At 38.5% G+C, this 21,350-nt stretch overlaps 4 protein-coding genes across 5 annotated transcripts; 3 read left to right on the top strand and 1 right to left on the bottom strand.

Moving 5' to 3' along the window:
- Positions 1–642: 642 nt before the first annotated feature.
- LOC105354919 (TNFAIP3-interacting protein 1) lies at positions 643–8,231 on the top strand. Its single transcript, XM_011480294.3, has 7 exons — positions 643–965; positions 4,526–4,679; positions 5,825–5,968; positions 6,118–6,243; positions 6,350–6,589; positions 6,803–6,928; positions 7,445–8,231. The coding sequence occupies exons 1-7, from the start codon at positions 811–813 to the stop codon at positions 7,664–7,666; spliced, it is 1,167 nt and encodes a 388-aa protein (XP_011478596.1). The 5' UTR covers positions 643–810; the 3' UTR covers positions 7,667–8,231.
- A 1,152-nt stretch (positions 8,232–9,383) lies between these two features.
- On the top strand, positions 9,384–11,449 carry LOC101169464 (probable alpha-ketoglutarate-dependent hypophosphite dioxygenase). 2 transcript variants are annotated; one of them, XM_004073352.4, is made up of 7 exons: positions 9,384–9,449; positions 9,884–10,068; positions 10,237–10,492; positions 10,570–10,661; positions 10,740–10,879; positions 10,954–11,058; positions 11,148–11,449. In XM_004073352.4, exons 2-7 carry the CDS (start codon positions 9,939–9,941, stop codon positions 11,232–11,234), a joined length of 810 nt encoding a protein of 269 aa, XP_004073400.1. In that variant the 5' UTR covers positions 9,384–9,449; positions 9,884–9,938; the 3' UTR covers positions 11,235–11,449. The 2 variants fall into 2 exon arrangements, with proteins under 2 accessions (XP_004073400.1, XP_011478595.1); XM_011480293.3 differs by having other exon boundaries at positions 9,391–9,449; positions 9,903–10,068.
- A 1,452-nt stretch (positions 11,450–12,901) lies between these two features.
- Positions 12,902–14,343, bottom strand: LOC101169045 (ES1 protein homolog, mitochondrial-like). The gene is made up of 5 exons (XM_004073350.4): positions 14,244–14,343; positions 13,803–13,914; positions 13,547–13,718; positions 13,273–13,474; positions 12,902–13,194 (listed from the first exon to the last, which is right to left on the bottom strand). Exons 2-5 carry the CDS (start codon positions 13,908–13,910, stop codon positions 13,002–13,004), a joined length of 675 nt encoding a protein of 224 aa, XP_004073398.1. The 5' UTR covers positions 13,911–13,914; positions 14,244–14,343; the 3' UTR covers positions 12,902–13,001.
- Positions 14,344–15,092: 749 nt separating this feature from the next.
- On the top strand, positions 15,093–19,383 carry LOC101163339. Its single transcript, XM_020706652.2, has 9 exons — positions 15,093–15,192; positions 15,801–15,914; positions 15,992–17,662; positions 17,763–17,862; positions 17,943–18,091; positions 18,168–18,280; positions 18,364–18,453; positions 18,531–18,653; positions 18,748–19,383. Exons 1-9 carry the CDS (start codon positions 15,138–15,140, stop codon positions 18,955–18,957), a joined length of 2,625 nt encoding a protein of 874 aa, XP_020562311.2. The 5' UTR covers positions 15,093–15,137; the 3' UTR covers positions 18,958–19,383.
- The last annotated feature ends 1,967 nt before the right edge of the window (positions 19,384–21,350 follow it).

Below are 21,350 nucleotides of genomic sequence, written 5' to 3'. Positions count from 1 at the left end.
TATATTAATGAAATGAGCAAAACATCGGCTTTAGCTGTGAGCCAGGATTGACTTTTTTACCATTTATTTAACCACGTTTCCCCCAAAATTCCTCCTTAAAAAACAATGTAATCTCATGAACTGTCCGTTGAATGTGTTAGTGTCAATAAATGTTCAGCCTAACTGAGATGAACATAATTTAAGATTATTTAATTTGTTTGGTTGTTCCTTGGAGTGATTTACTAATTAACCTGATAAAATTGACTCTCCCCCCTCTCAGTAATAAGTATTCTTGTGCATTGGATCACCCTGACCCTGTCATTATGTGCCATGAATACATATTTGTATTAACATCATTATTATCTGCTACACGTCTTACTAAATAACATCATGCAGAAATTAGTGTGTATGTATTCAGGTTTTCCATTAGAGCCGGTTTGAGCATTTGAAGCATTGTCTATTGGTTGATTAAACACGCTTTAAACAGCGCATGTGAAGCCCCCAGAATAATCCAAAAACGCCCCACTCTGAGTGGACTTTCCCACATTTTTTTCATGTGATGCAATAAAAAGATAACTAAGAAAACACATCAAACACAGAGTTTTCAAACCGCAGCGGGACAAGCCCTTCGTCACGTTGAACAGAACCGCTTTGTCCGTGGTGTCACTTCCTTTTTTCTCGTCATGTGGTTCGTGTTCTCAGCTGCTTCCTCTTTTGCTTCACGTCGACACTCACAACAGCATTTGTACTATCCCCATACACGCCGAGAAGACATAACCCTTGAGACTGACACACTCAGAGGAAGAAATCAGTTTGGTGAACTTCAGAACAATGCCAGCCGTGGAAGGAGACCTGCTGTCTTTGTCGACCTTTTCGTCGTTACCATCCTCATCAGCAGCAACAGGAACACTGACGGACTCTTCACCTAAAAGTGAGAGCAGCCTTCCTCAGAGCCAGCAGGAACACGAGTCTACTCCAGAATTATGGTATGTATTAGAAGAATATTTGTCTACAAAAACAACATCATGGGAAATGTCATCTTGAACAGTAGATCTGCCTAAACGTCTTGATGCCTATGATGCAATTATCCATCAGACCACTCCAAACTTATTTTAATTTAGCATATACATAAAGGCAAAAGCACAAGTGAATTTATTTCTTCAAAGCTATAAATAAATTCAGCTGTCAAAGGGTCAAATAATATACTTTACATTAAATTCAGTTGTAAATTTTTGAGTTTAACTTTTAGAAATTTGTCTTGAGGATAAAAGTATTTGGGTTTAGAGTAAGATTATTTTTAGGGTAGGCAATTTTCACTAAACTGGTACAGAAATGGTCTAATGTTTGGTGATAGTTCAATTCAATTCAATTCAATTTTATTGATATGCCCCAAATTCACAACAACAGTTGTCTCCGTGGGCTTCGTAAGTCTTGTAAGGTAAACATACAATCAAAAAGGATCATAAATGCATAGAATTCAATAGGATAATACTAAAACTTTAACTAAACAGACTAAACTAAACTGGCATCCCTGCCCTTAGACCCCTTTCGAGGTAAGGAAAAACTCCTAAAAAACAAACACAGAGGCTTAGATTGGTTGGAGGAGTATGGTGATTGTATGGAGGAGTAAAAAGAGGCCTTGGAGTTTCCCTTTGAGATCATGGGCTTCACTTCATTTTTTTCAGGCTATTTTAATTACAAAGCCAGAATGGCGAAGAAGAAAAATTGTGTCATATAAATATTTCTACCCAAAAACCACTTGTCTTTTGAGGGATTTTCTTAACACAAATAAAAATGTAATCTTTTAACCAAATATCAGTTACACAAAGAAACTTGTCTTTGAAGTGATTGAAAACCATTTACTTTCATGTCAAGACAGTATGACAATGAAGCAGTAGAGATCAGAAACTCTTTTTGTGTATTTCAAACATGTCATTCAGTTAAAAACTTTGTGAAACTGGGTCACATGTGGCACATCAGGCGTCAGAACACTGGAAAGAGAAGATCAGCAAGGTGCCGTTCCAATAAGACAGCTTAACAAGAGACTGAAGATGTGTTGGTTAGTCTTGTTTTTGTCACACTTTGGCCTAAAAATAGTTTCCACTTCATCCCTTGTTGTTTTATTTGAACTTTGGCCCTCATCTCACACTGTGGTGTGTGAATCATGCGGGTGAAACATCAAAAAAGCTTTCACTGAAGTTTTTTACTTGCTTACTGAATACAGGGAGTGATGATATATGTATTTAGAACACAATTTAAAAAGAAACAAAAAAAAACCCTAATGTGTTTTAATTAAATTGACAATTATTATTTTAAAAAATGTTAATTTGGATTAATTCATAATTTCAACAAAGTCTGAAAGAAACTGACATTAATTTCAAAAGCCAAAGGTATAATTCAGAAAAAAACGTTGTGAGGCCAACACATGCTTCTTCTATCCATGACCCATCCATCAATGAGCAGCATAAAGTAAAAATTTAAATTAAAATAGCAAAAGCTAATTATTTCTGTATCAATTATCATTTTTCCTTTTTCTAAATGATAATTTGGTATTTAGTTTTGGTATCTAACAAAAAAAAGTTTTGTGTTGAAATTCGTCTTTCTCATGTCCTTCCAGGAGATGTGTAATTTTCTTCTGCATGCTTTGGCGTCTTCAATGTGATAAAATTAGTCGCTCTTATAATCTATAAAACACGCAGGTCAAACTATGTAGCAATGTTGTATTTTCCATTATTGCGTTTGTGTGTGAAGCTGTTTGTCTGAGTGGCCCTGAGATAACCCGGTGAAAGTTTATTCCACCCACAGATGGGTCTTCTTTTACTGAGCAACTGAAAAAATGTTTCTCAGGGAGTTTCCTCAATGACATGAAATATTTTGAGGCTGTCTCAATTCCCTCGTGTTAGTTTTAGAAGCCTTCTGTCATGACATTTTGAATTTTGAAAATACCTACCGGTATACCTTTTGAGGAGAGACTTGTAGGTGTCCTTAAAGCCAACTCACAATTTGTTATAGATGTAACCTTCAGAAATTGTAAGAAACAAGAGACAACTCACTACCAATAAATTCTAACGTTGCCTTATAATATTAGACATTTATAAATATCTGCAGTGTTTGAAAATGTGAGTTTTACCCAGATTTTAGTGACAACCAGGCAGAAGCAAAATAATTCTGATTATTTAGGCAGTCTGCTGCTGAAAAATATGCACATAGGTAATTCATAACCTACACATTACACATTCATATTCATGAATAAGTTTGGGTCGGTTATGATCAAAACAACAACAACAGCGTGAGCAGAGTAAAACCACTGCAATGGCTGGTCTCATAAAAAAAGAAAATCAGGGGAAAAAAGTGAAACAAAGTCTTTTTAATGCCAAACCAAGAACTAAGAAAAAAAACGTCTTTTTAGAGGCATTAAGGTTTATCATTTTTGAAAGTGTATTATGACAGTTTTGTGACCGAAAATATTTTTTTTTAGTTTACAACAGTAACTTTAATTGATTTTTTTGCAAGAGAACATCTAAAATGTGCCAACAGAACATTTAAAAAGAATAATTTTAAGGAAAATGTGCAATCCTGTTAAACGCTACAAACATTTTTAAAAAACAGATTTTTAGATCAATGCAAGAATACACACAAATAGGAGAAAGAAAGTCATGCAAACAATGAAACCACAATGACTGACTAAGTGTCGCAACAATGTAGTTGCCATTAATTTTTATTAATAATTAGAACTTCTATGATCATTGAACCCACTAAGAGTTGTGAATTTTGCTTTCAAAAACTTTTAATTTGCTTCTTCGGCATTAATATTTAGTGTTTTCTGCTGTTGTTACCTTACGATGCAGCTTTATTTAGTGGTGCAGCATAGATTTTTTAAAGCAGGTCTGTGTACAAAAGTGGATGAAAGCACATATTTGCGGAGGAGTTTAGCCTTAAGGGGGATGAGAAGTGTTTGCAGCTTGTGACTCTTGGTGGTGCTGAGCTAAGTGGCGTTACAGAAGCTCTAGCAGAGTTGTGAGCTCAAGTATGAGCGGATACCCTCTGTGTATTTCTCCACTGTTACCCTGTCAGCTACTTTTAAACAAGAGCATCCAGCAAAGCTTGCCAAAAGGATAGTAGCTTGAATAATTAACCATCCAAATATTTTTTTTTCAAAGGGTTCAGTAGAAATCAGCAATTGCCAGGACTCATAAATCACGATGCTTCCACAGGCTACCAATGTGCAAATATATCTTATTGGAAACAAAGGCTTTGATTAGCCCAGTGAGCAGATGCGTGGAAATACACTGAAGTGTGTGTCCATGTGTATGTCTGAGTGTCTCGAGAGCATAATGCCACTGTACATGTGTGTGCGTGGGTGTGCATAATGGCTGCTATTCGATTTTCTGTAAGTGCACTCTCTGTGCGCGTGGGTGTTCAAAAGTGCCCTGACTTTCTTTTCAACATGTGTTTGCTTGATAATAGGAATGCTCTTCTAATGCTCATCGCTAGGATGCATGACACACAATTGTCTTCATGCTTGCTGTGTTCGGTTTGTGTGCAGGAGGGGAGAAGGACTGAACCCCACCGGTGACAGACTGTTGTCCACAGAGGAACAGGTCACTCTGATCACCGAGAGCATAACGGTTACCTCCACTGACCAGGAAAAACTGCTGCTGCTTAACAAGAACACGGAGCTCCGCAGGGTCAACAAAGAGGTGCAGAAAACCCCTTTAACCACAAGCTTAGTTCTGCTCTGACTAGAGGAGACCCATTTGGATGAAAATCAAAGCTAAAAAAACGATTTTAATTCTATTATTTATATCATTTCAGTAAGTAAAAGTTTTTAGACTGAAGCAGAATGCTGATATTATCCTATCCTTCATAAACTATTGAATGAGTTGACTTAGATAAAAATAATTAGTAAAAAACAATGCCAATATTTATCCCTCAAACACCCTTCAAAAGGCTTTAAAGCCTTTGCTCTCCTTTTTAAAGGAAGACAAAGGATGCACAACATTTTCATAGTATTGGAGTCTCACTCTGATCAACTTTTGATCTATTTTACTTAATTTTAATGGTCATGATTATGACCGTTTTAGTCTAAATGGACAAAGACTTGTCGCATTCTGGGACATAGTTTCTGCAGAGCAGTAGTAGTTCATTAGAATTTCACCTCTTGGTTGTGGATGGGACCATTGGTGCGAGCCATCATCTCTTTCCCACTAGTTTACAGCCCCTCACAACCTCAACCTAACATTACCGGGGTAACAAAAATAGTGAGCAATACTATACAGCTATCCAGCTGTATAGTTTTGATGCCAGCTCTGTCGAGGAAAACAAAGACGTACATGGATCTACAACTGGATGCATCAGAATGGAGCGTAGAAGGGAGCTTGTGGCCCGCCGACTGTAGCACCTGCAGGCTACAAGCTTTTTCCAATGGGATTTTTTTCATCTGCTCCTGATTTACAGCGATTTGAATACAGAAAAACTCAGAAATGCAATTTTAAGCTTAATTGTCTTAATAAAAGACTTCCCTCATGAGAAAAATTCTGCAACAAGACGTTTAAAACACCAAAAATGCAATATTCATCAGAGTAGGTCTTTAAATTAGATAATCAATGAATTAAAAAAGTGAGTCTTTGTACATTGTATTTATGTAATCATAACAAACCATAAGGGGACAGTATGAGTGTTAATATAAAACTGTAATAGCTGTAAAGTAGAAGCTGTAAAGCAGCTGCATGTTACAGGAAGGGATAGAAAACAGCATTATTGGGCGGTAATTAAACATGATGTTGGTTTCTGCTGCAACAGCCATTGTAAAGATGATGACGATGGTGATGATGTTGTGTCACAGCTGATGAAGCTGAATGAGGACTGGGATCAGGTGTACCGCAGTGCCACTCTGGGTCTGCAGCACAGACTGGAGGCTCTGGAGTTGGAGAGCAACGCCATCAAGCAGCTGAACAGCCGCCTGCTGCTCAAAGTCGAACATCAACAGGTAAACTGTGCTTCAAGGACCTACATTACCTCAAGTGACCTTTCACGCTGACATGACAAGTGGGTGTAGATAAAAGTAAAAGGGGATCTCCCTGAGTGAGCTTTTTGTGAGAGCAAGAGGTTCATGCTTTGCATCTGTCTAAACTGCAGAGTGCAAAGGAGTATTATGAGCATGCACTGATGACAGAGCTGAAGAAGAACCAGGAGCTGCAAGAGTATATCCGGCTACTGGAGAGCAAGATGCACCCAGAAAGAAACTTCACACCCCTCAAACAGGTATTCATTACTGCAGTTAATGAGTCCGTTTGTCTTTTTAATTTCCCTGTGTACGTTCACCCTCATAAAATAGATCGCTATTGATGATTTAATGTCCCTACTACAGGCTAATGTTACTGGAATGCAAAACGGATCCTGTCCGAGCAGTAGTCCCCCCAGAGGATCCAAAATACCATGCGCCCATGTTTCTAGATGCAACCCCTCGTCCAGCTTTCTTCATGCTTCCTCCAGCCCTGATGCAGAGTGGCAGGAGAGGAACCAAGTCGGCGTCCCACTGGAAGATCTGGGTAATTCCCAGCAAGAGGTGCAAGACTTAAAAGAACAACTGGATACACTAAGATGTCAGGTAAGCTTCACACAATCAAAGTTTTTACATACACCATGTAGCCAATGTCAGGTCCCTGTTGCCGGGTAAAGTCTGCCTAATGCCCATTCAGCTGGAGATTTTCTTTAGTTTGGAGACTGCGCCCCCAAGTGGCAATTCTCTGTGCTGGCTTGTTCCTGCAAAAATCTGGCTCTATTGCTGGCTCATTGCCATGTTGATGTGTTTTATCAACAGACTGAGATTTATGAAGCAGAGTTTCAGACAGAGCATAACGACCACAAACACACACTGCAGGAAAACCGCAGACTGAGGAAGAAGAGAGAGGAGATGCGCCAGCAGGTGGCGCTACTGCAGGAGCAGGTAATATTCTCGGTCCATCTTCTGCCCCTGCAAAGCACTGACATTTTACACAACTTGTCATTTTTGTTTGAATTGAATGCATACTTATCAATTTACAAGTTTAACTTATTTAAGAAACTCAAAGAACATTAGTGCTAGATTGTGTTTATTGACTTTTTTTTAAAACTCTGATTATTTTTTACAAATATTGTTAATGTGAATATAGAAAAAAAATGTTTTCTTGCTTGACGTAATCATTTTGGGACTATAAAGGCTTTTGAGTCACAATTATTTACTCCCGTATTTAAAAATAAAACTTTTAATAACTTCTGAAAACTTTCCACTGTATTCTTTTGAATCTAGGGGTTGAATCAAATAATGCACAATTTTTTCTCTTCTTTGTTTTTTTCAAATTTAATGTGTACTTCTCAAAAAGCTTTTCAATTATGATCTTTTGATTTTTTTTAAATCTAAAGTATTTCAAATGTCTTTGAATGCGCCAAACACTAATTTTACTGCTCTGACTTTAACAAACAGCTAAAGATCTACGAGGATGACTTCCGAAGGGAGCGGTCTGACAAGCAGATGCTGCAGCGGCTCTTGCTGCAGAAAACATCTTCTAACAAGCATCCAGTGCTGATCCACCGCTGCAATAACCAGGAGCAGCTGCTGGAGGGCGACAAGAGAACGCAAAGCGGAGAGAAGAGAAAGCAGCACCACCTTCTCTGCACCAAGCACTCCGGCAGAAACAAGGAGTGAGCCACAAATGTGGATGGGAAGACAACAACCTGGTGCTTCATTAACAAGTTAATGAAGTGCCAGGTTTGCTTTACTAAACTGAAATTGATTTGATGTGACATATACATTTTATAGCAAATAATTGTGACTCCCACAAAGAAGACAAAAGAGTTCACGATTCTTATCCTTGGTGCTGTGTTTGACAATTCAATTGTGTCTGGTTCATATGTATTTGAATGGAACTTTGAATATATGCAATAATCCTTGTGTAATCTCCTTATCTTGTTCTTTGTTTCCAATCTGTGTTGAAGTCTTCCTTGTGGTTTTACCCATTACCCCTTGAGTCATCAGGTTAGCAGAAAGGGTTGAAGAATTTCTTTGCAGCGGCTTCCTGCTCCACACCTGAAACAGCATTAGATGTTATTCACGTGAAAACTTCCCGTCTGAATGGTTGTTGGAGTTTCCCCTGTTAGGAAAACTTTAAAAGCTTCTGCTAACAATGGGAAAGCTTGGGTCATTGATTGACTGATCAATATGAAAAGAAAAACACACATGGATGGAAAAAAAAAACACGACAGACACAAGGTAGACAAACTGAGACACCAGGAGGAAGTGCAAAGCCTTTTTTCCCTCTGTAGGGCGACTGGCTGGACTAAAAAGATAAGATGACTAAAAAGTCATCTTATCTTATCTCTTGGACTCTCTAAGTCATGTTTTTCTGATCATACAGCTGGAAATGATTCAATTTATGAATTTTTACATATACAACAAAAATAATGTTGTCTCTTCTTGTTTATATTTTTGTAAACATGTTACCAGTTCACTTTAAGAAAGTTGGAAGAAAACATCAAATGGCAACAAAATAAAACTGACTGATAATACTTTGAAAATGTATAATTTATAAAGACACATATATTAAATAAACGTGTTAAATTGAGACAAACTGTCTTTGTTTTTTCTTGGCATTTCCATCTCTGAAGATGACAACAACTAACAACTAACACCAAAAAGTTCTACTTCTCTCTGATCTATTTTCAAAGCGTTCCCAGCACACGCACTCAAACAGTGTCGTTTTCTAGGACATAGTTTATACAGAACGGCTGCAGTTAATCAGAAAATGAAGACGCACATGGATCTATCTGTCTGTAAGTCAGTGGACGGATCGGGATGGAACGGGGCAGGGGGCTTGTGGCCCGCCGACTGTAGCATCTGTCACAGCTACATGCCTTTTTTTCAACTGTCGTTTTTCATCCACTCCTGATTCTCAACCACTTCAATAAAAAAAAAAATACTCAGAAACTCAATTTTAAGCTTAATTTTCCTTATATTTGTCCTCCTTCATGAGAAAAATGCCACACAACAACATGTTAAAAAAATCAAAAACATGATTTTCATTAGAGTGGGTCTTTAATTGTTTTATTAGTGAATGATGTCCAAAAAAAAATCCACTATGGTCAGAAATGAATAAATTTTATGGTTTTGGTTGTTTTTTGTTTTTTTTTAAAGGAGGTGCAGGAAGTTTTCCTTTGGAGGTGACACAAGTCTCGGCTATTTTGAGAATAAGAATAGGTTTCTTGTTACTAACAACCGGACACACCTGAATTTTTCACATAGACTGAGCAATGTTTGAAAGTCATGAACTTCCTGTAAACTATTTGTTATCATGTGTGAGCGTTTAACAACAATTTACGTTGGTGACATAGGAGTAGGAGTTTCCGTGGTGGGAGTATAAAATCGCTGACTTAGAACAGTAGGCTACAGTCCAGCTTTTGTGGAAAGGAGCAGAACACTCAACAACTAACAGGTATGGAGATAAAAACAAGTCATCTTAAGTGGAAAGTTTTACTTTTAACAGCATAGTTTTTGCTGTATGTCAATGCCATAAATATATAGATATGTGTAGTTGTATGTAAAGAAGAGGACAATTTTTAAGACAGTTTTGAATCTTTTCAGTCTAAAGATATGATGTTATTTGCTGGACTTGTTTTGGTTCTATGAGAAGTTTTGGTAAAATTCCTCTCAAAATATCATAACTTGTTTATAACATGAAATGATTAGTGGTTCCTGAGGTTACATTGGTGTCAAAGTACAAACTCAGCATTATTTTCAATCTGTAACAGAGGTTCGTTCTTCAAGATAGGTGGGGAGGAGTATTTTTTTCTTTTTTTACCAGTTAGAAAACAGTTTAATGAGGTGTTTATCCCTTAAACTATAATGAACTGTCCTTGCTGTCCTAAGCTTCATCTTCCCCCACCAGTAGTCGCTTTTGACATTGAAAATCTTGGGAGCAAAGATGACGACATCTGCAGCTGAAATAAAGAAGCTCTATGAGGAGCAGGGCTACCTCTCTGCAATTCCTGTGCTGAGTGAGACGGAGCTCAGGGAGGCCAGACAAGCCTTTTCCGAATTGGAGGAGAAACTTGGTGAGTATGATGTTGAGGATGTATGAAGAAGATGAAGAAAAAAAAAAATTCTGTCAATGTTTTTAAATTCTTTGGCTGGTTTACCCCATTGGTCCTTAAGCTCCTCACTCTTTTTTATTTATTTTTGTGCTATTGTTCTTGTTCAACATATGGTGTGTTTTTGTTTAGGTACCGAGTACACTCAGTACAGCCTCCACAATGTTCATCTTCAGTATCCATGGGTGATGAACTTGACCAAACACCCTCAGATTCTGAAAGTGGTCCAAGCTGTTCTGGGTGCTGACGTTATTCTGCTGGACTCCCGCTTTATCTGTAAATACCCAGCGCTAAAGGCAGAAACCATCCATGAAGGAAATCAAAGTAAACCTGATGGGAATGATGAAGGAGATGCACTTCCATATGTGGCATGGCACCAGGATATGAGGTTTATCTCACTTTTACTGTTCATTTTCATTGTGTATTGTTGTTTTTTGTGTCTAATTCTCAGGGTTGTGTTCTCAGGTATTGGGGGATTGATGGAGGGCCTGTTCTCTCAGTTTGGCTCGCTCTTGATGACTCTCTTAAAGAAAACGGCGCCCTTCAGGTCATTCCAGGTATTTTTTGTTCTTGGCTTTCCCTGGAAAAACACTGTTTTGGTATCTGTCTCATATTCTCAAATCAATGCCCTGCAGGCAGCCACTGTGCCGGTATGTTGCAGCATCGCCAAGCCGTACGCCCTGGAAATATGCTTTCCGTTAACCAGGAGATCCCTGAAGAGCTGGTGCAGGTGGAGGAAGCCGTGTTCTGCCCTCTAAAAGCAGGGCAGATGTCTGTGAGTTCATTCGACAGTGATTAAAACATAGTAAATGATTCCAGCTAAACAAATCCTGAACTCCACCTCAACAGATTCACGATGGACTTCTTGTCCATGCAAGTGATTCCAACATGTCTCAGAGGAGGCGCTGTGGCTTCGTGATCCGATACGTCCCCACCTGTGCATACCCCATACAGGTGAGAGCAAGAAATCCATCTGTGCTGAATGTAACTTCAAACCAGTGCACTAAATAATAAAACTCATTTTGTCTGTTTGTTACCGTTAGGATTCAGATCGCCCACGGAAATTTCACGCAACCATGCTGGCTTGTGGGATTGACGAGTTTCATAATTTCTCTGACAAAAGATCTTAGGATTTGAGGATGAACTAAGGCTCACTTTTAGCTCAATGTAGTGCGCTTTCATTGTTGTGTTCATGAAAATAATATAATACAAGATTTTTCAAACATATTTATCTCTGTTTAAATTACAAATATTATGACTGTTTGGACATTTGAGAAGTAAAAGAAAAATCTTCCCTTGTTTATTATGTGTAAAACATTAAATAAATCTGAAAATTTAAAAGAAATTGTGTTTTTCTCTTATGTTACAATGTGGACTGAAAATATTATTGGGAACTGCTGTAAAGTTAAAAATACTCTTTTAAGATTTGAGGTTTTATAGTAAAATTAACCCATAAGAACCCATGGTGACATCAGTGTAACAGAAAAATATCAGACATGGATTCTGTGGTCCACTTGGTTTGTGGTAAAATACACATATTTTCAAGAAAAAATTCTCGGTTATTATGGGTTAAATATCAGTTATTTAAATTTAATGATTAAAACTGTTAATAAAACACATTAGTCTTTGTGACACTATAAAATAAAGAGAAAAATTGTAAAAATGTTGTGTACTTTCAGCTGTTACACATCTAATATTAGTCATTTAAAAGTTATTTATGGTTTCTGTGTAATTTATCATACCCTCAGACTACCTTGGATTAGTTTTGTCCAATCTTTTATAAGACTGAAAACTACATTTTGCAGGTATTTTGATGTCAACCCTTTTTAAACCTTGTGCTATCTTGGATGATCCCACCCTTACATTGACGTGTTCTCCCTACCATGACAAAGGTGGATAAAGGTGGAAAGATTTCATGTAATCCATGGACGCCAGTGAAGATCACAAATCATTGAAGAAAATTATGTTCAGCGCACTGTCTAGTGTGTCTAGATGACCCCACTCCCAATGTTAAAGTGCCTTGGATAGCACAAGGGTTAATAGGAATTTACACTTACACATATTTTGGGATCTATGTATAATTATATGCTCCCATTTTGCAGTGGCTGTGGTGCAAAGTTTAGGTTACTGGGGGTGTTTAGGATGTGGTTACGTCTGATAGTGTGGCTTTTCAGAAAGTCTAATCTCTGACAGAATTTATGGTGAAAGTCTTTTTTCCCCTCAAAATGTATATAATAAGTTGTAAAGTTTATTCACATTTATTTTCAGGATTCTAAGTCAGTGTCATCTACTTGTCTTAATAAAAAGGTTTTGAAAGAGATCCTGTAAAGTTGTAATGAACTTTAATTTTTGCCTTACAAAAATAATCTAAATTTCACATGTATTTTTCATTAGTTAAAGTTATTTAAGGTTAAATCAGCATCAAATTTAAACTAACTCTTAATTTACAGGTATTTTTTTTTAAAAGTTAAGAGTCTTTGACATTTACAGAAGAGGGCTAAAACATAATGTTATAAAAATGATGAAATGCATATGATAGTTAAAAAGTAGCTCAGGAAACTGAATAGCATGGACGACATTAGAAATTGATTTAAAGAAAACACTTTTCCACAACATAACTTCCATTTTTAGTCGTACATTTTTGTTACATTATAATTTAGTCTATTTACTGTTAAAACTTTAAGACTTTTTTCCACATAACAACAATCCAGAATTGTGTTTAGTAGTATTCATTACATTTTTTGTGTTATCTTGAAATATTTAAGTATGTGTGCACAAAAGAAAAATAACTGTTATGGTGTAATTTAAAAAAAAAAAGTTTTTATTGAAAACTTTTAAAAGGACATCAAGCAATTGTCAGCAGATCCATCAAACACAACATAACAAATAAACTGGTGCTAAGCCAACTTCAGAGTTTCTTTCACCATGACACCGATTCCATCAAACACTTTGTGTATGGGAGCGTTGCACATGAAGGCAGAAGTGGTGACCAGCTTATTTTTGAGATCAACGTGAGCTTCTTCCACGTCTTTGTTCACATGTTTGCAGCCCAGCTCCTTCATGACACCTGCTGTCCCTGCATACGGCCACCTGAGGATGGGAAATAATTTGATAAATACTGTTTTTTGTTAGCGTTTAGAGTGTGTGTGACTATGGGTGTGCACATACTTTTCACACTCCTTGTCCTGGCCCACAGTGAGCTCACAGCCTGGGATGATCTTTGCCGCCAGGACGGGGGAAATGCAGCACAGTGCCAGAGGTTTTTTAGCCTTATGGAAAGCTGTGATGATCTTCTCTACTTGTGGCAGGACTGTGCAGTCCTTATTCTTTACTGCCCAGTCACTCAGGTTCTTGGCCACTCCAAACCCCCCTGTTGGAGCACAAAGACTTGTTGTAAAACAGAAGTTGTTGTATGTTACTTTTGTGGAGGAGGCAGCCTTACCTGGGATGATGCAGGCATCAAACTCAGAGACATTTAACTTGGCCAGGTCGGTTATGTCGCCCCTGGCAATTCGGGCGCTTTCCTGCAGGATGTTTCTTTTCTCTTCTGTAGGCTTCCCCTCACAGTGATTCACGACGTGCATCTGATCTGCATTTGGAGCGAACATCTGAACCTGATAAAAAAAAAAGCAGGCAAACATTTGTCAACTCACCTGAGAAGGCTTTCAACTTGGTGAGTAACCTTTAATTCTCCCTACTTTTGCTCCGGCACGACTCAGGTGGACGAGGACAGCTGAAGCCTCGTGCACCTCTGTGCCGTCGTAGACTCCACAGCCGGACAAAATGACAGCAACACGCTTTGCCATGATTCTTATGAAACAAAAACAAATTAAATGTACAAAGGAAAAAACCTCCCAGACTACCCTAAGTTTCAGATCAACAGGTGTGAGGAGCTGTTCCTGTTCACATCAAATATTAAAGAAGCTAGGTGAGAAATGAGTCTCAGGGGAGCTGCTGCCTAGTAACACTGTTGACACTATGGGATATAGAGCCAACAGAGAGACAATACCTCCTTTGTGACAGACTCAGCTGAAAAAAGTATATACAGCACTGTGGATGCCAATCAAGGGCAGGTTTTACCTGTTTCTCCCCAAGAAGTAAAATGTATAAACTTGGAAACAAAATAACAGATCTCTCACCTTCAACAAGTAGACGATTTGCAGAGTGAAACAGCTGAGCTCCTCTGGTGCTGTGGAATCAGGCTGCACGCTTTTATAGTGGAGCTGTCTCCTCCCAGACCGACCATGACATCATGGACTGGACTGCTGCCAGGAGCTGAATCACTCTTATCACAGTGATTTAACAAAAAAAAAGTCATTTTGTAAATAATTCTGTGAGGAAATGAGAGAAACTCTTTAAAAACTTAGAACAACTTCTCTCTGAATTATCCACCCGTACAGATGTATTTGCTGTTCTGCTATACCTAAACTATAATACAACTTTTTGTAAAAATGTATGTTTCATATTTGACATATTTGAAAATTTTCTTTTAATTTTTTTAATGTCAACCTTTTTCAGCTCATTAAAATGCTTCGCTTTTAGTATTATGCTTAAAAAATGTGATCCAGATTTTTTTAGAGACTATTTTAAAAAAATATACGCATTATGCAAGCATACTCTTAAATGCAAAGGTAAATAATTAACTTTTAGCTGAGAGGCCATTATTATTATTGTTATTATTGTTGTTATTATTATTATTATTATTGGAGAAAATGAAAGAATAAGTTACGACGGGGGAAATGCAGCTGCTCTCTTACCTTGAAACAGCATGACATATTTTGTAGATGTTATTTATCATGTAATTAAAAATAAGTTTGTGATTTTCTTTTAGGGTATCATTTCCTAAACTCTGATGACTCTCCACCTGCTTTCAATCAGATAGAGTTCCCATTGTGTGGCGGCTGCAGACAGGTGACCGGCTGAAATTTCCCACCGCCTGCGTCTCTGCCCGTGTTTCTCCTGCGTGCTGACGTCACACGCGGCTCGGTATAAAGCCGCAGTTCACGTCTTTAGGGGGAGTTGAGCTCGATGCCATGGCAGAGCGCAGGTCCATGCACGTGTCCGGCGGGATCCTGGGTATTTTTGGCGGTGAGCCTCAATTCATCACTATTTATGTATTTGTTACTAATAAATGTACTTATTTGTACTCTTCTTACTATATTTATTATTCACTTTTGCCCCCAGATTTTTTTTATTTACTATGAATTATATGTTGTGTGTTTTTTGTTATGTTAGAATGGGGAAAAATAAACACAAATATAAAAATAAAAAAATAAACTTTTGTATGTGTCACTTTATACGTTAAATGTTGATTTCATTGCTTTTGGGGAATGGCAGTTGTTGGCTTTTGGAAATAATCAGCTTATTTTTTTCTTGTTTATTTTCTGAAGGTTTTATGTAAACTGAGAAACAATAAAATATTTCTAAAACTATTAATAGAAAAAGTTACTTAAAATATGAGTGAAGTGTGAGCCTCTATAAACTCACATGTTTACGAGAAAAAAAAATTAAAGGATTTTTAAGCTTCTTATTTCTTCATAAGTGAAAGAAAATTCTTTATATGTTTCATGCCGCCTAAAATGTTATATATATATATATATATATATATATATTTTTTTTTTTTTTTTGTAAAGTTTTCAGCAACATTTCAAAATTAAAATAAGTGGATATTGATGGTGACTTTGGTTTGAATGCAGGCTGTCTATTGCTTTTGGTGAACAACTATGCCAGTGATCCTAGAAGGGACTTCATTCCCCTCACAGCTTTGGGGATCTTGCTTCTCATCATTGCAGCTCTTATAGCGTATGCAGGTGAGTATTTAGTTTTTAGTGTTGCTTGTGGTTGTATAGGGATTCTAAATTAATCCTGAACCTGTCATCTCGTCCAGGTGTCCTGCACAGTCTGACTCACGCCCAGCTGTTTTCCACTCTGTGCCTGACTGTCTCCGCCCTGTGGTGTGGCTCAGGTCTGGTGTACATCCTGGTCGGGCAGAATGTGCTGAGACCAGAAGACCTCAGATCCTCTTTAGTCCCTGGCCTGGCTGCATTTACATTCGCACTTTTCATTATTAGCGGTGTTGCTCTTTTTGTGAAGAAAACAGTTTTATTTCTGATAGGGACTGGCATTTCTTTGGCATGTGCACATCAAATCGCTGGTTTGACAGCTGCAAACTTTGGTCATTCAGCCACGGCTGCCTGCCATCTCCTTGTGTGTTTAGTTTGTGCCTATTACGGTTTGGGCCATGTGCTGTCGAGGCTCACTCAAGGTAAAGTAGAAGCTCCAAAAGCAGACCTGAAGCAAACAGCTGGACTCAAAACTGAACAACCCCAGGGGTGCACAGTTGCACTCAGTGTCGGTCTTGTGATGAACTTGTTGTCCGCTGCTGTGTTAGTCTGTCCCTTGTTAGGTGTGGTTCCCTCTCTCTATGTGGGCCATGTTCCCTGGCTGTGGACAGCTGGAGTCTTCCAGTTTGGCATGTGCATCCTCTTTTACCGAGCTATGGATACACTAGCCGCCACTTTTTATGGATTTACGGCGCTCCTGAAATTTGCAGAAGGCTACAGTGCTCTCCTGTCATCTATTCAGCCTTTCTCTCCTGTTCCTTTTCCTGTTGTCTTTTCAGTTCTTTTTTTCATCCTGGCACTGTTCAGTTGTCAAAAAAACATAGTAGAAGGGCTCTACCAGTTATTTTTTGTTGCCTATTGCATTTCTATTGCAGCTCAGCCTCAAGGTTTTTTCCATGGAGGCCTTCAAGGAGTGCAGGGGGCCATATTTGTAGTTTCAGCTTGCATGCTTTTAATCACCACATTCAACATGGTCTCCAGCTCGACCATTCCCACAGGGCAAAACGTTTTCAAAGCTATAGTAAACAGGATTCAGAGCCTTACTCTCCGAGCTCAGGATAAAGAGCTGCACACACCTCATCTGGGTTACTCTAAGTATGCAGATGCAGAGGTGTTGGGTCACGCCTGCAGCGTTTTGGCTGCTTTTGCCATGACAGCCACCATTGGGAACAGAGATCCTCTGTCTGTGTTGATTCTGCCCTGGGTGGTGATGGCGGGTGGGGCTCTTCAGCTGCTGTGTGGTTCGGTAGCATTCGCTCGAGGTAAAACCTTCGAGAGCACCGTATTCATTCTCTACGGGATGATGTGGACGGTATGGGGCTTGACGCGCTATGGAGGTTTATACGGTGAAACTAGAGGCTTCCACGTGGCTGTAGGTATCATAAGCTTCATGTTGTTTAATGGCTTAGTTACGGTTGCTGCACTCTTTCTAAATGTCACCTGGTTCCTTTACGCCCTCTCCTTTGAGCTCATCCTCATCAGCTTCCTCTTGGATGCAGTCAACGCCCTACCTTACGGATACGACATTGGAGTCACAATTATCTTTGGCCTCGTCAGTTTTTACTGTTTCTTGGCGCACATTTTCAACAGTACCTTCCAGTCTCCCCAAATCCCTTTAGGCAGAGCTTTAGTCAAACTGGGTGGTGTAGGAGGAGGGGCAGATGTTTGTCCACATCTTCCAGCCAGAAAAGCCACATCTGTCCATCAGATAGCAGGTCAGAAATTAAGGATTATTATCCAGATTGTTAAAAAAGTACACTTATGTGTTGCTAATTGGTGAAATTTTCATTTTTCTCTTTTACTTCTCTCGTACAGAAATCATGAAAAATGGCGGCATATGTGGAATGCCAACCGACACTGTCTATGTGCTGGTAGCAGCCTGCAACAGGCCAGACGCTGTGGTCAAAGCATACCAGTAAATATTCCGTCTACAAATGTCTACCAAGCTGTGTTCTTATTGTCTTTTTCATTCACTTTTCTAATGTCACCCTCCAGGGTGAAAAAGCAGGCTGAGGACCGACCCATGTCCATGTGGATCTCTTCCATCAAGCAGCTGGAGCCTGCAAGACACGTGCTGAGCCCTCTGCTACTCGACTTCATGGAGGCTGCATGGCCATCCTCTATTAGCATGGTCATTCCCAGAGGTATTTATTCAAAGGCAAAGACTATGTATTTTTTTGGGTCTTCACTTGTATATAAACTTCACAATGTCCTTTTCAGGCCCCTGGTTGGGCATACTTGGTTTGGAAGATGCTGCTAAACACATCGGAACCCCACAAAGCATCGCCATCAGAAACCCAGACTGTTCAGTGGCCACTCATCTCATAAATTTGGTAGATCTAGATACATAAATATTGACCATTATGCATGGTGGAATTAGCAGTCAGCAGATTTGTCAGGGTATGCTCTTCTTCAGGTGGGCCCGATAGCTGTGACCTCAGCCAACCCAACAGGCGAGGCGGACACAACTCATCATAACCAAGTTTATGCCAAACTGGGAGACAAAGTAAAGACACACATTTACTCAAACAGGAACAAACTGTGTTTTGCCCATATTTGTAGATGGTTTATTGTTTTTCGTAGGTGGACGGGGTGCTGTGTGATGGACCGTCCCCTGAGAACATTGCATCTACTGTGGTTGACTGCACCAAGATTGAAACTGGACACATTGGTTTCTTTAGAGTAGGACTAATTCCCAAATCCAAGGTAATGTGGCCTCTACTTACTGTATTTCTTTTCAGCGATAACCACTGTAAACTGAACGTGCTTTCTTACATAACTTGCCTTTTTTTTTACTTAGGTTCTTCAGATTTTTGAGGAGGTACAGAACCGCCACAGACAAGGACAGGCGAATCCTGCTTTCGAGTACGACACAGTTACACCAGGGACCGAAACTGTGCCGAGTCAAGAAGAGGAGGTCACAACAGAGTCTGGAAGAGGAACTGGAAGCTCAACACCTTCCACCATATCTTCTCTAGAAAGTTCAGTTAACACAAATGAGCCTTTGTAGCCCTGTTTCTGTTTAAAAATCCTGCTAGTAAACTAAAATAAATGGTTTATAACATGAAGGACATACACAGTTTCTATATGAATAAAATGCACACATTAGGAAGGAGCCTTTTATACTAAATGTCATTTTTACTTGTATTGCGTGTCTTTTATCTGATTGTAACTGCTTGGATATTATTTGTATGAAAGTGTTTTAAATTTTTGAATTGTTTTTTTAAACATATTTTTGTTCACTTTGTTGCTTCAATATATGACCACATTTGTAGATTTCTCATTATTGAACTTACTGATTCTTGTGTTTTCTAATGAGTTTTATAAATGTAATATAAACCATGCTCATGTTGTCTATAATGTTTGAGTTTCAAATTAAATAATAATATTAAAATTAATCAAAAATATTAAAACAAATCAAGTTCAAGCAACATCATTCAGCTTCACTTTTTTTTCTTTCTATGTTCCTCCATTGCAGCTCGCAAATGTCCCTGGATTCAAGTGTGTGCAGTTTCCCCAACAGACACCTTTCTCATTGTTTTTTTTTCTGACTAATTTCAGGCTTTGAAGGCCTAAATGAGTGTCTCTGAAGGCTCAAGCTTAAGGTGCAGGGATTGGAAAAGGCTCCTGCTGTTGCTGGTCCAATTCCACAGAAATCTTGAAATAACCTCAAGCATTTTTCCTGCACCACAAGCAGAATACATCATTTTTGTTAGTTTTTACTCCATAAAAAATAAAGTGTTTCTTGAATAATGGCTATTCCGTTACAGAGGATATGACTTTAAAAAGTGACTTTTTTTCCAGTAAGACTTGATTTCCTGCAATACTGCAGCCTTTCATTGCATTTTTTTTTTAATTTGTTAAAATACTCAAAGGATTTTTTAACTTTGGTTTATCCTGCATGGTGTCAGTAATCTGATCCCAAAGAGAACTGTAATAAAATAACCAGAAGAGTCAGCATGCTCCATGAAAATGTATTTTTTTTACGGAACAAAAATAATTAAAAAAAAACATGGAAACATAAAAAAAAAACATAAAGTAAATTTTGAAAAGCAGCACTCAATTCCATGTCTTGGTTGGGAAAGACTGCATAATCTTTCAAACTTCTGCCATAAACAATAGTTTACTAGAAAATAATTTGAGGCCCAAACGAGGCCTTTGCAGCCTGGGGTCAACTAAACCAAGCAGATAGAGACTTTTCTTTTCAGCCCAAAATTGGTCTTTTCATTTAAGCACTATCCCTTGTGCTATCCTAGGCACTTTAACGTTGGGAGTTGGGTCATCTAGAACCACTAGACAGTGCGCTGAACATTTTTTCTTCGATGATTTGTGATCTTCACTGGTGTCCATGGATTACATGAAATCTTTCTGCCTTCATCCACCTTTGTCATGGTAGGGAGAACACGTCAATGTAAGGGTGGGGTCATCTAAGATAGCACAAGGGCTATTGAAGAAATCACAGACACAGTGAAAAAGAATACATTTGACAAAAGAAGTTTACAGGATATTTAGACCAATTTGATGTGTTTTTCTGGAGTAACTGAATAAATGAGGGTCATTTCTTACTGTGGGGGGAAGGCAGGGTACAGACTCGCCATTCTGTCGCAGGGTTTATTGTCAACAAATAAATTAATTGTTTTGGGATCACTTTTTTTTTGGACTTGGTTGATTTTTTCTACACAGAAAAAGTAGAGATTAAATTCTAAATAAATGGTATGTTTTGAAATATAATAGTAGACCAGGCACACTCCTGGTGTTGAGTGTGCCTTTTCCTTAAAATGTCAAAGAATCTTGTTCATTCCTGTGGAGCACTGCCCAGATGATATCCAGAGACTGACAGGAAAGATGGTGATTAATTTAGAGTTCAATGTGACTCACATTAAAGAGGCCACCGTCTGTAAAAGTGTTACCAGAAGGAGGAAAAAAAAGAATCTTATAAGATCAACACTTGAAACAACATCTTATCTCTGGACCAGTTCTGTGAGCAGACACATCAGTTTCCTGGTTGGTGATAGGAGAGTTAATGTCTTTTTTTGCACTTCCTTTCTGTCATCCAACAGGTCATTTCAGAAATGACCAGGAACCAGGTCGAGGAAGTAGGCATACTTCAGGTTAATGTCTGTCTTTGTGTTGCGTAAACATTCGTCTCGTGGGAGTCATAGTGTAAACACTTCTGGACTTTAGTCTCCAAGGCGCTGCCGCTGACTGTGGTGACTGACGGCCTGCGCAGGAAAAGGATAAAAATGCCTCACCGTGGTTCCTTCAGATTAAAGCGATGAGCACATAACCACATGTGTCTTTTTCTATTTATGGTTTTCTAAAAGTTTCTCTTTTCCAGGAATTACAAGTGAAAATTGGAATTAGTTTATTTCAAGTAAACATAAGAAAAATAAACTAAATAAG

Source organism: Oryzias latipes, chromosome 10, assembly GCF_002234675.1.
Source record: "Oryzias latipes chromosome 10, ASM223467v1".
NCBI lineage: Eukaryota > Metazoa > Chordata > Actinopteri > Beloniformes > Adrianichthyidae > Oryzias > Oryzias latipes.
The sequence above is the reverse complement of the archived record's forward strand: the minus strand, read 5'-3'. Positions and strand labels throughout refer to the sequence as shown.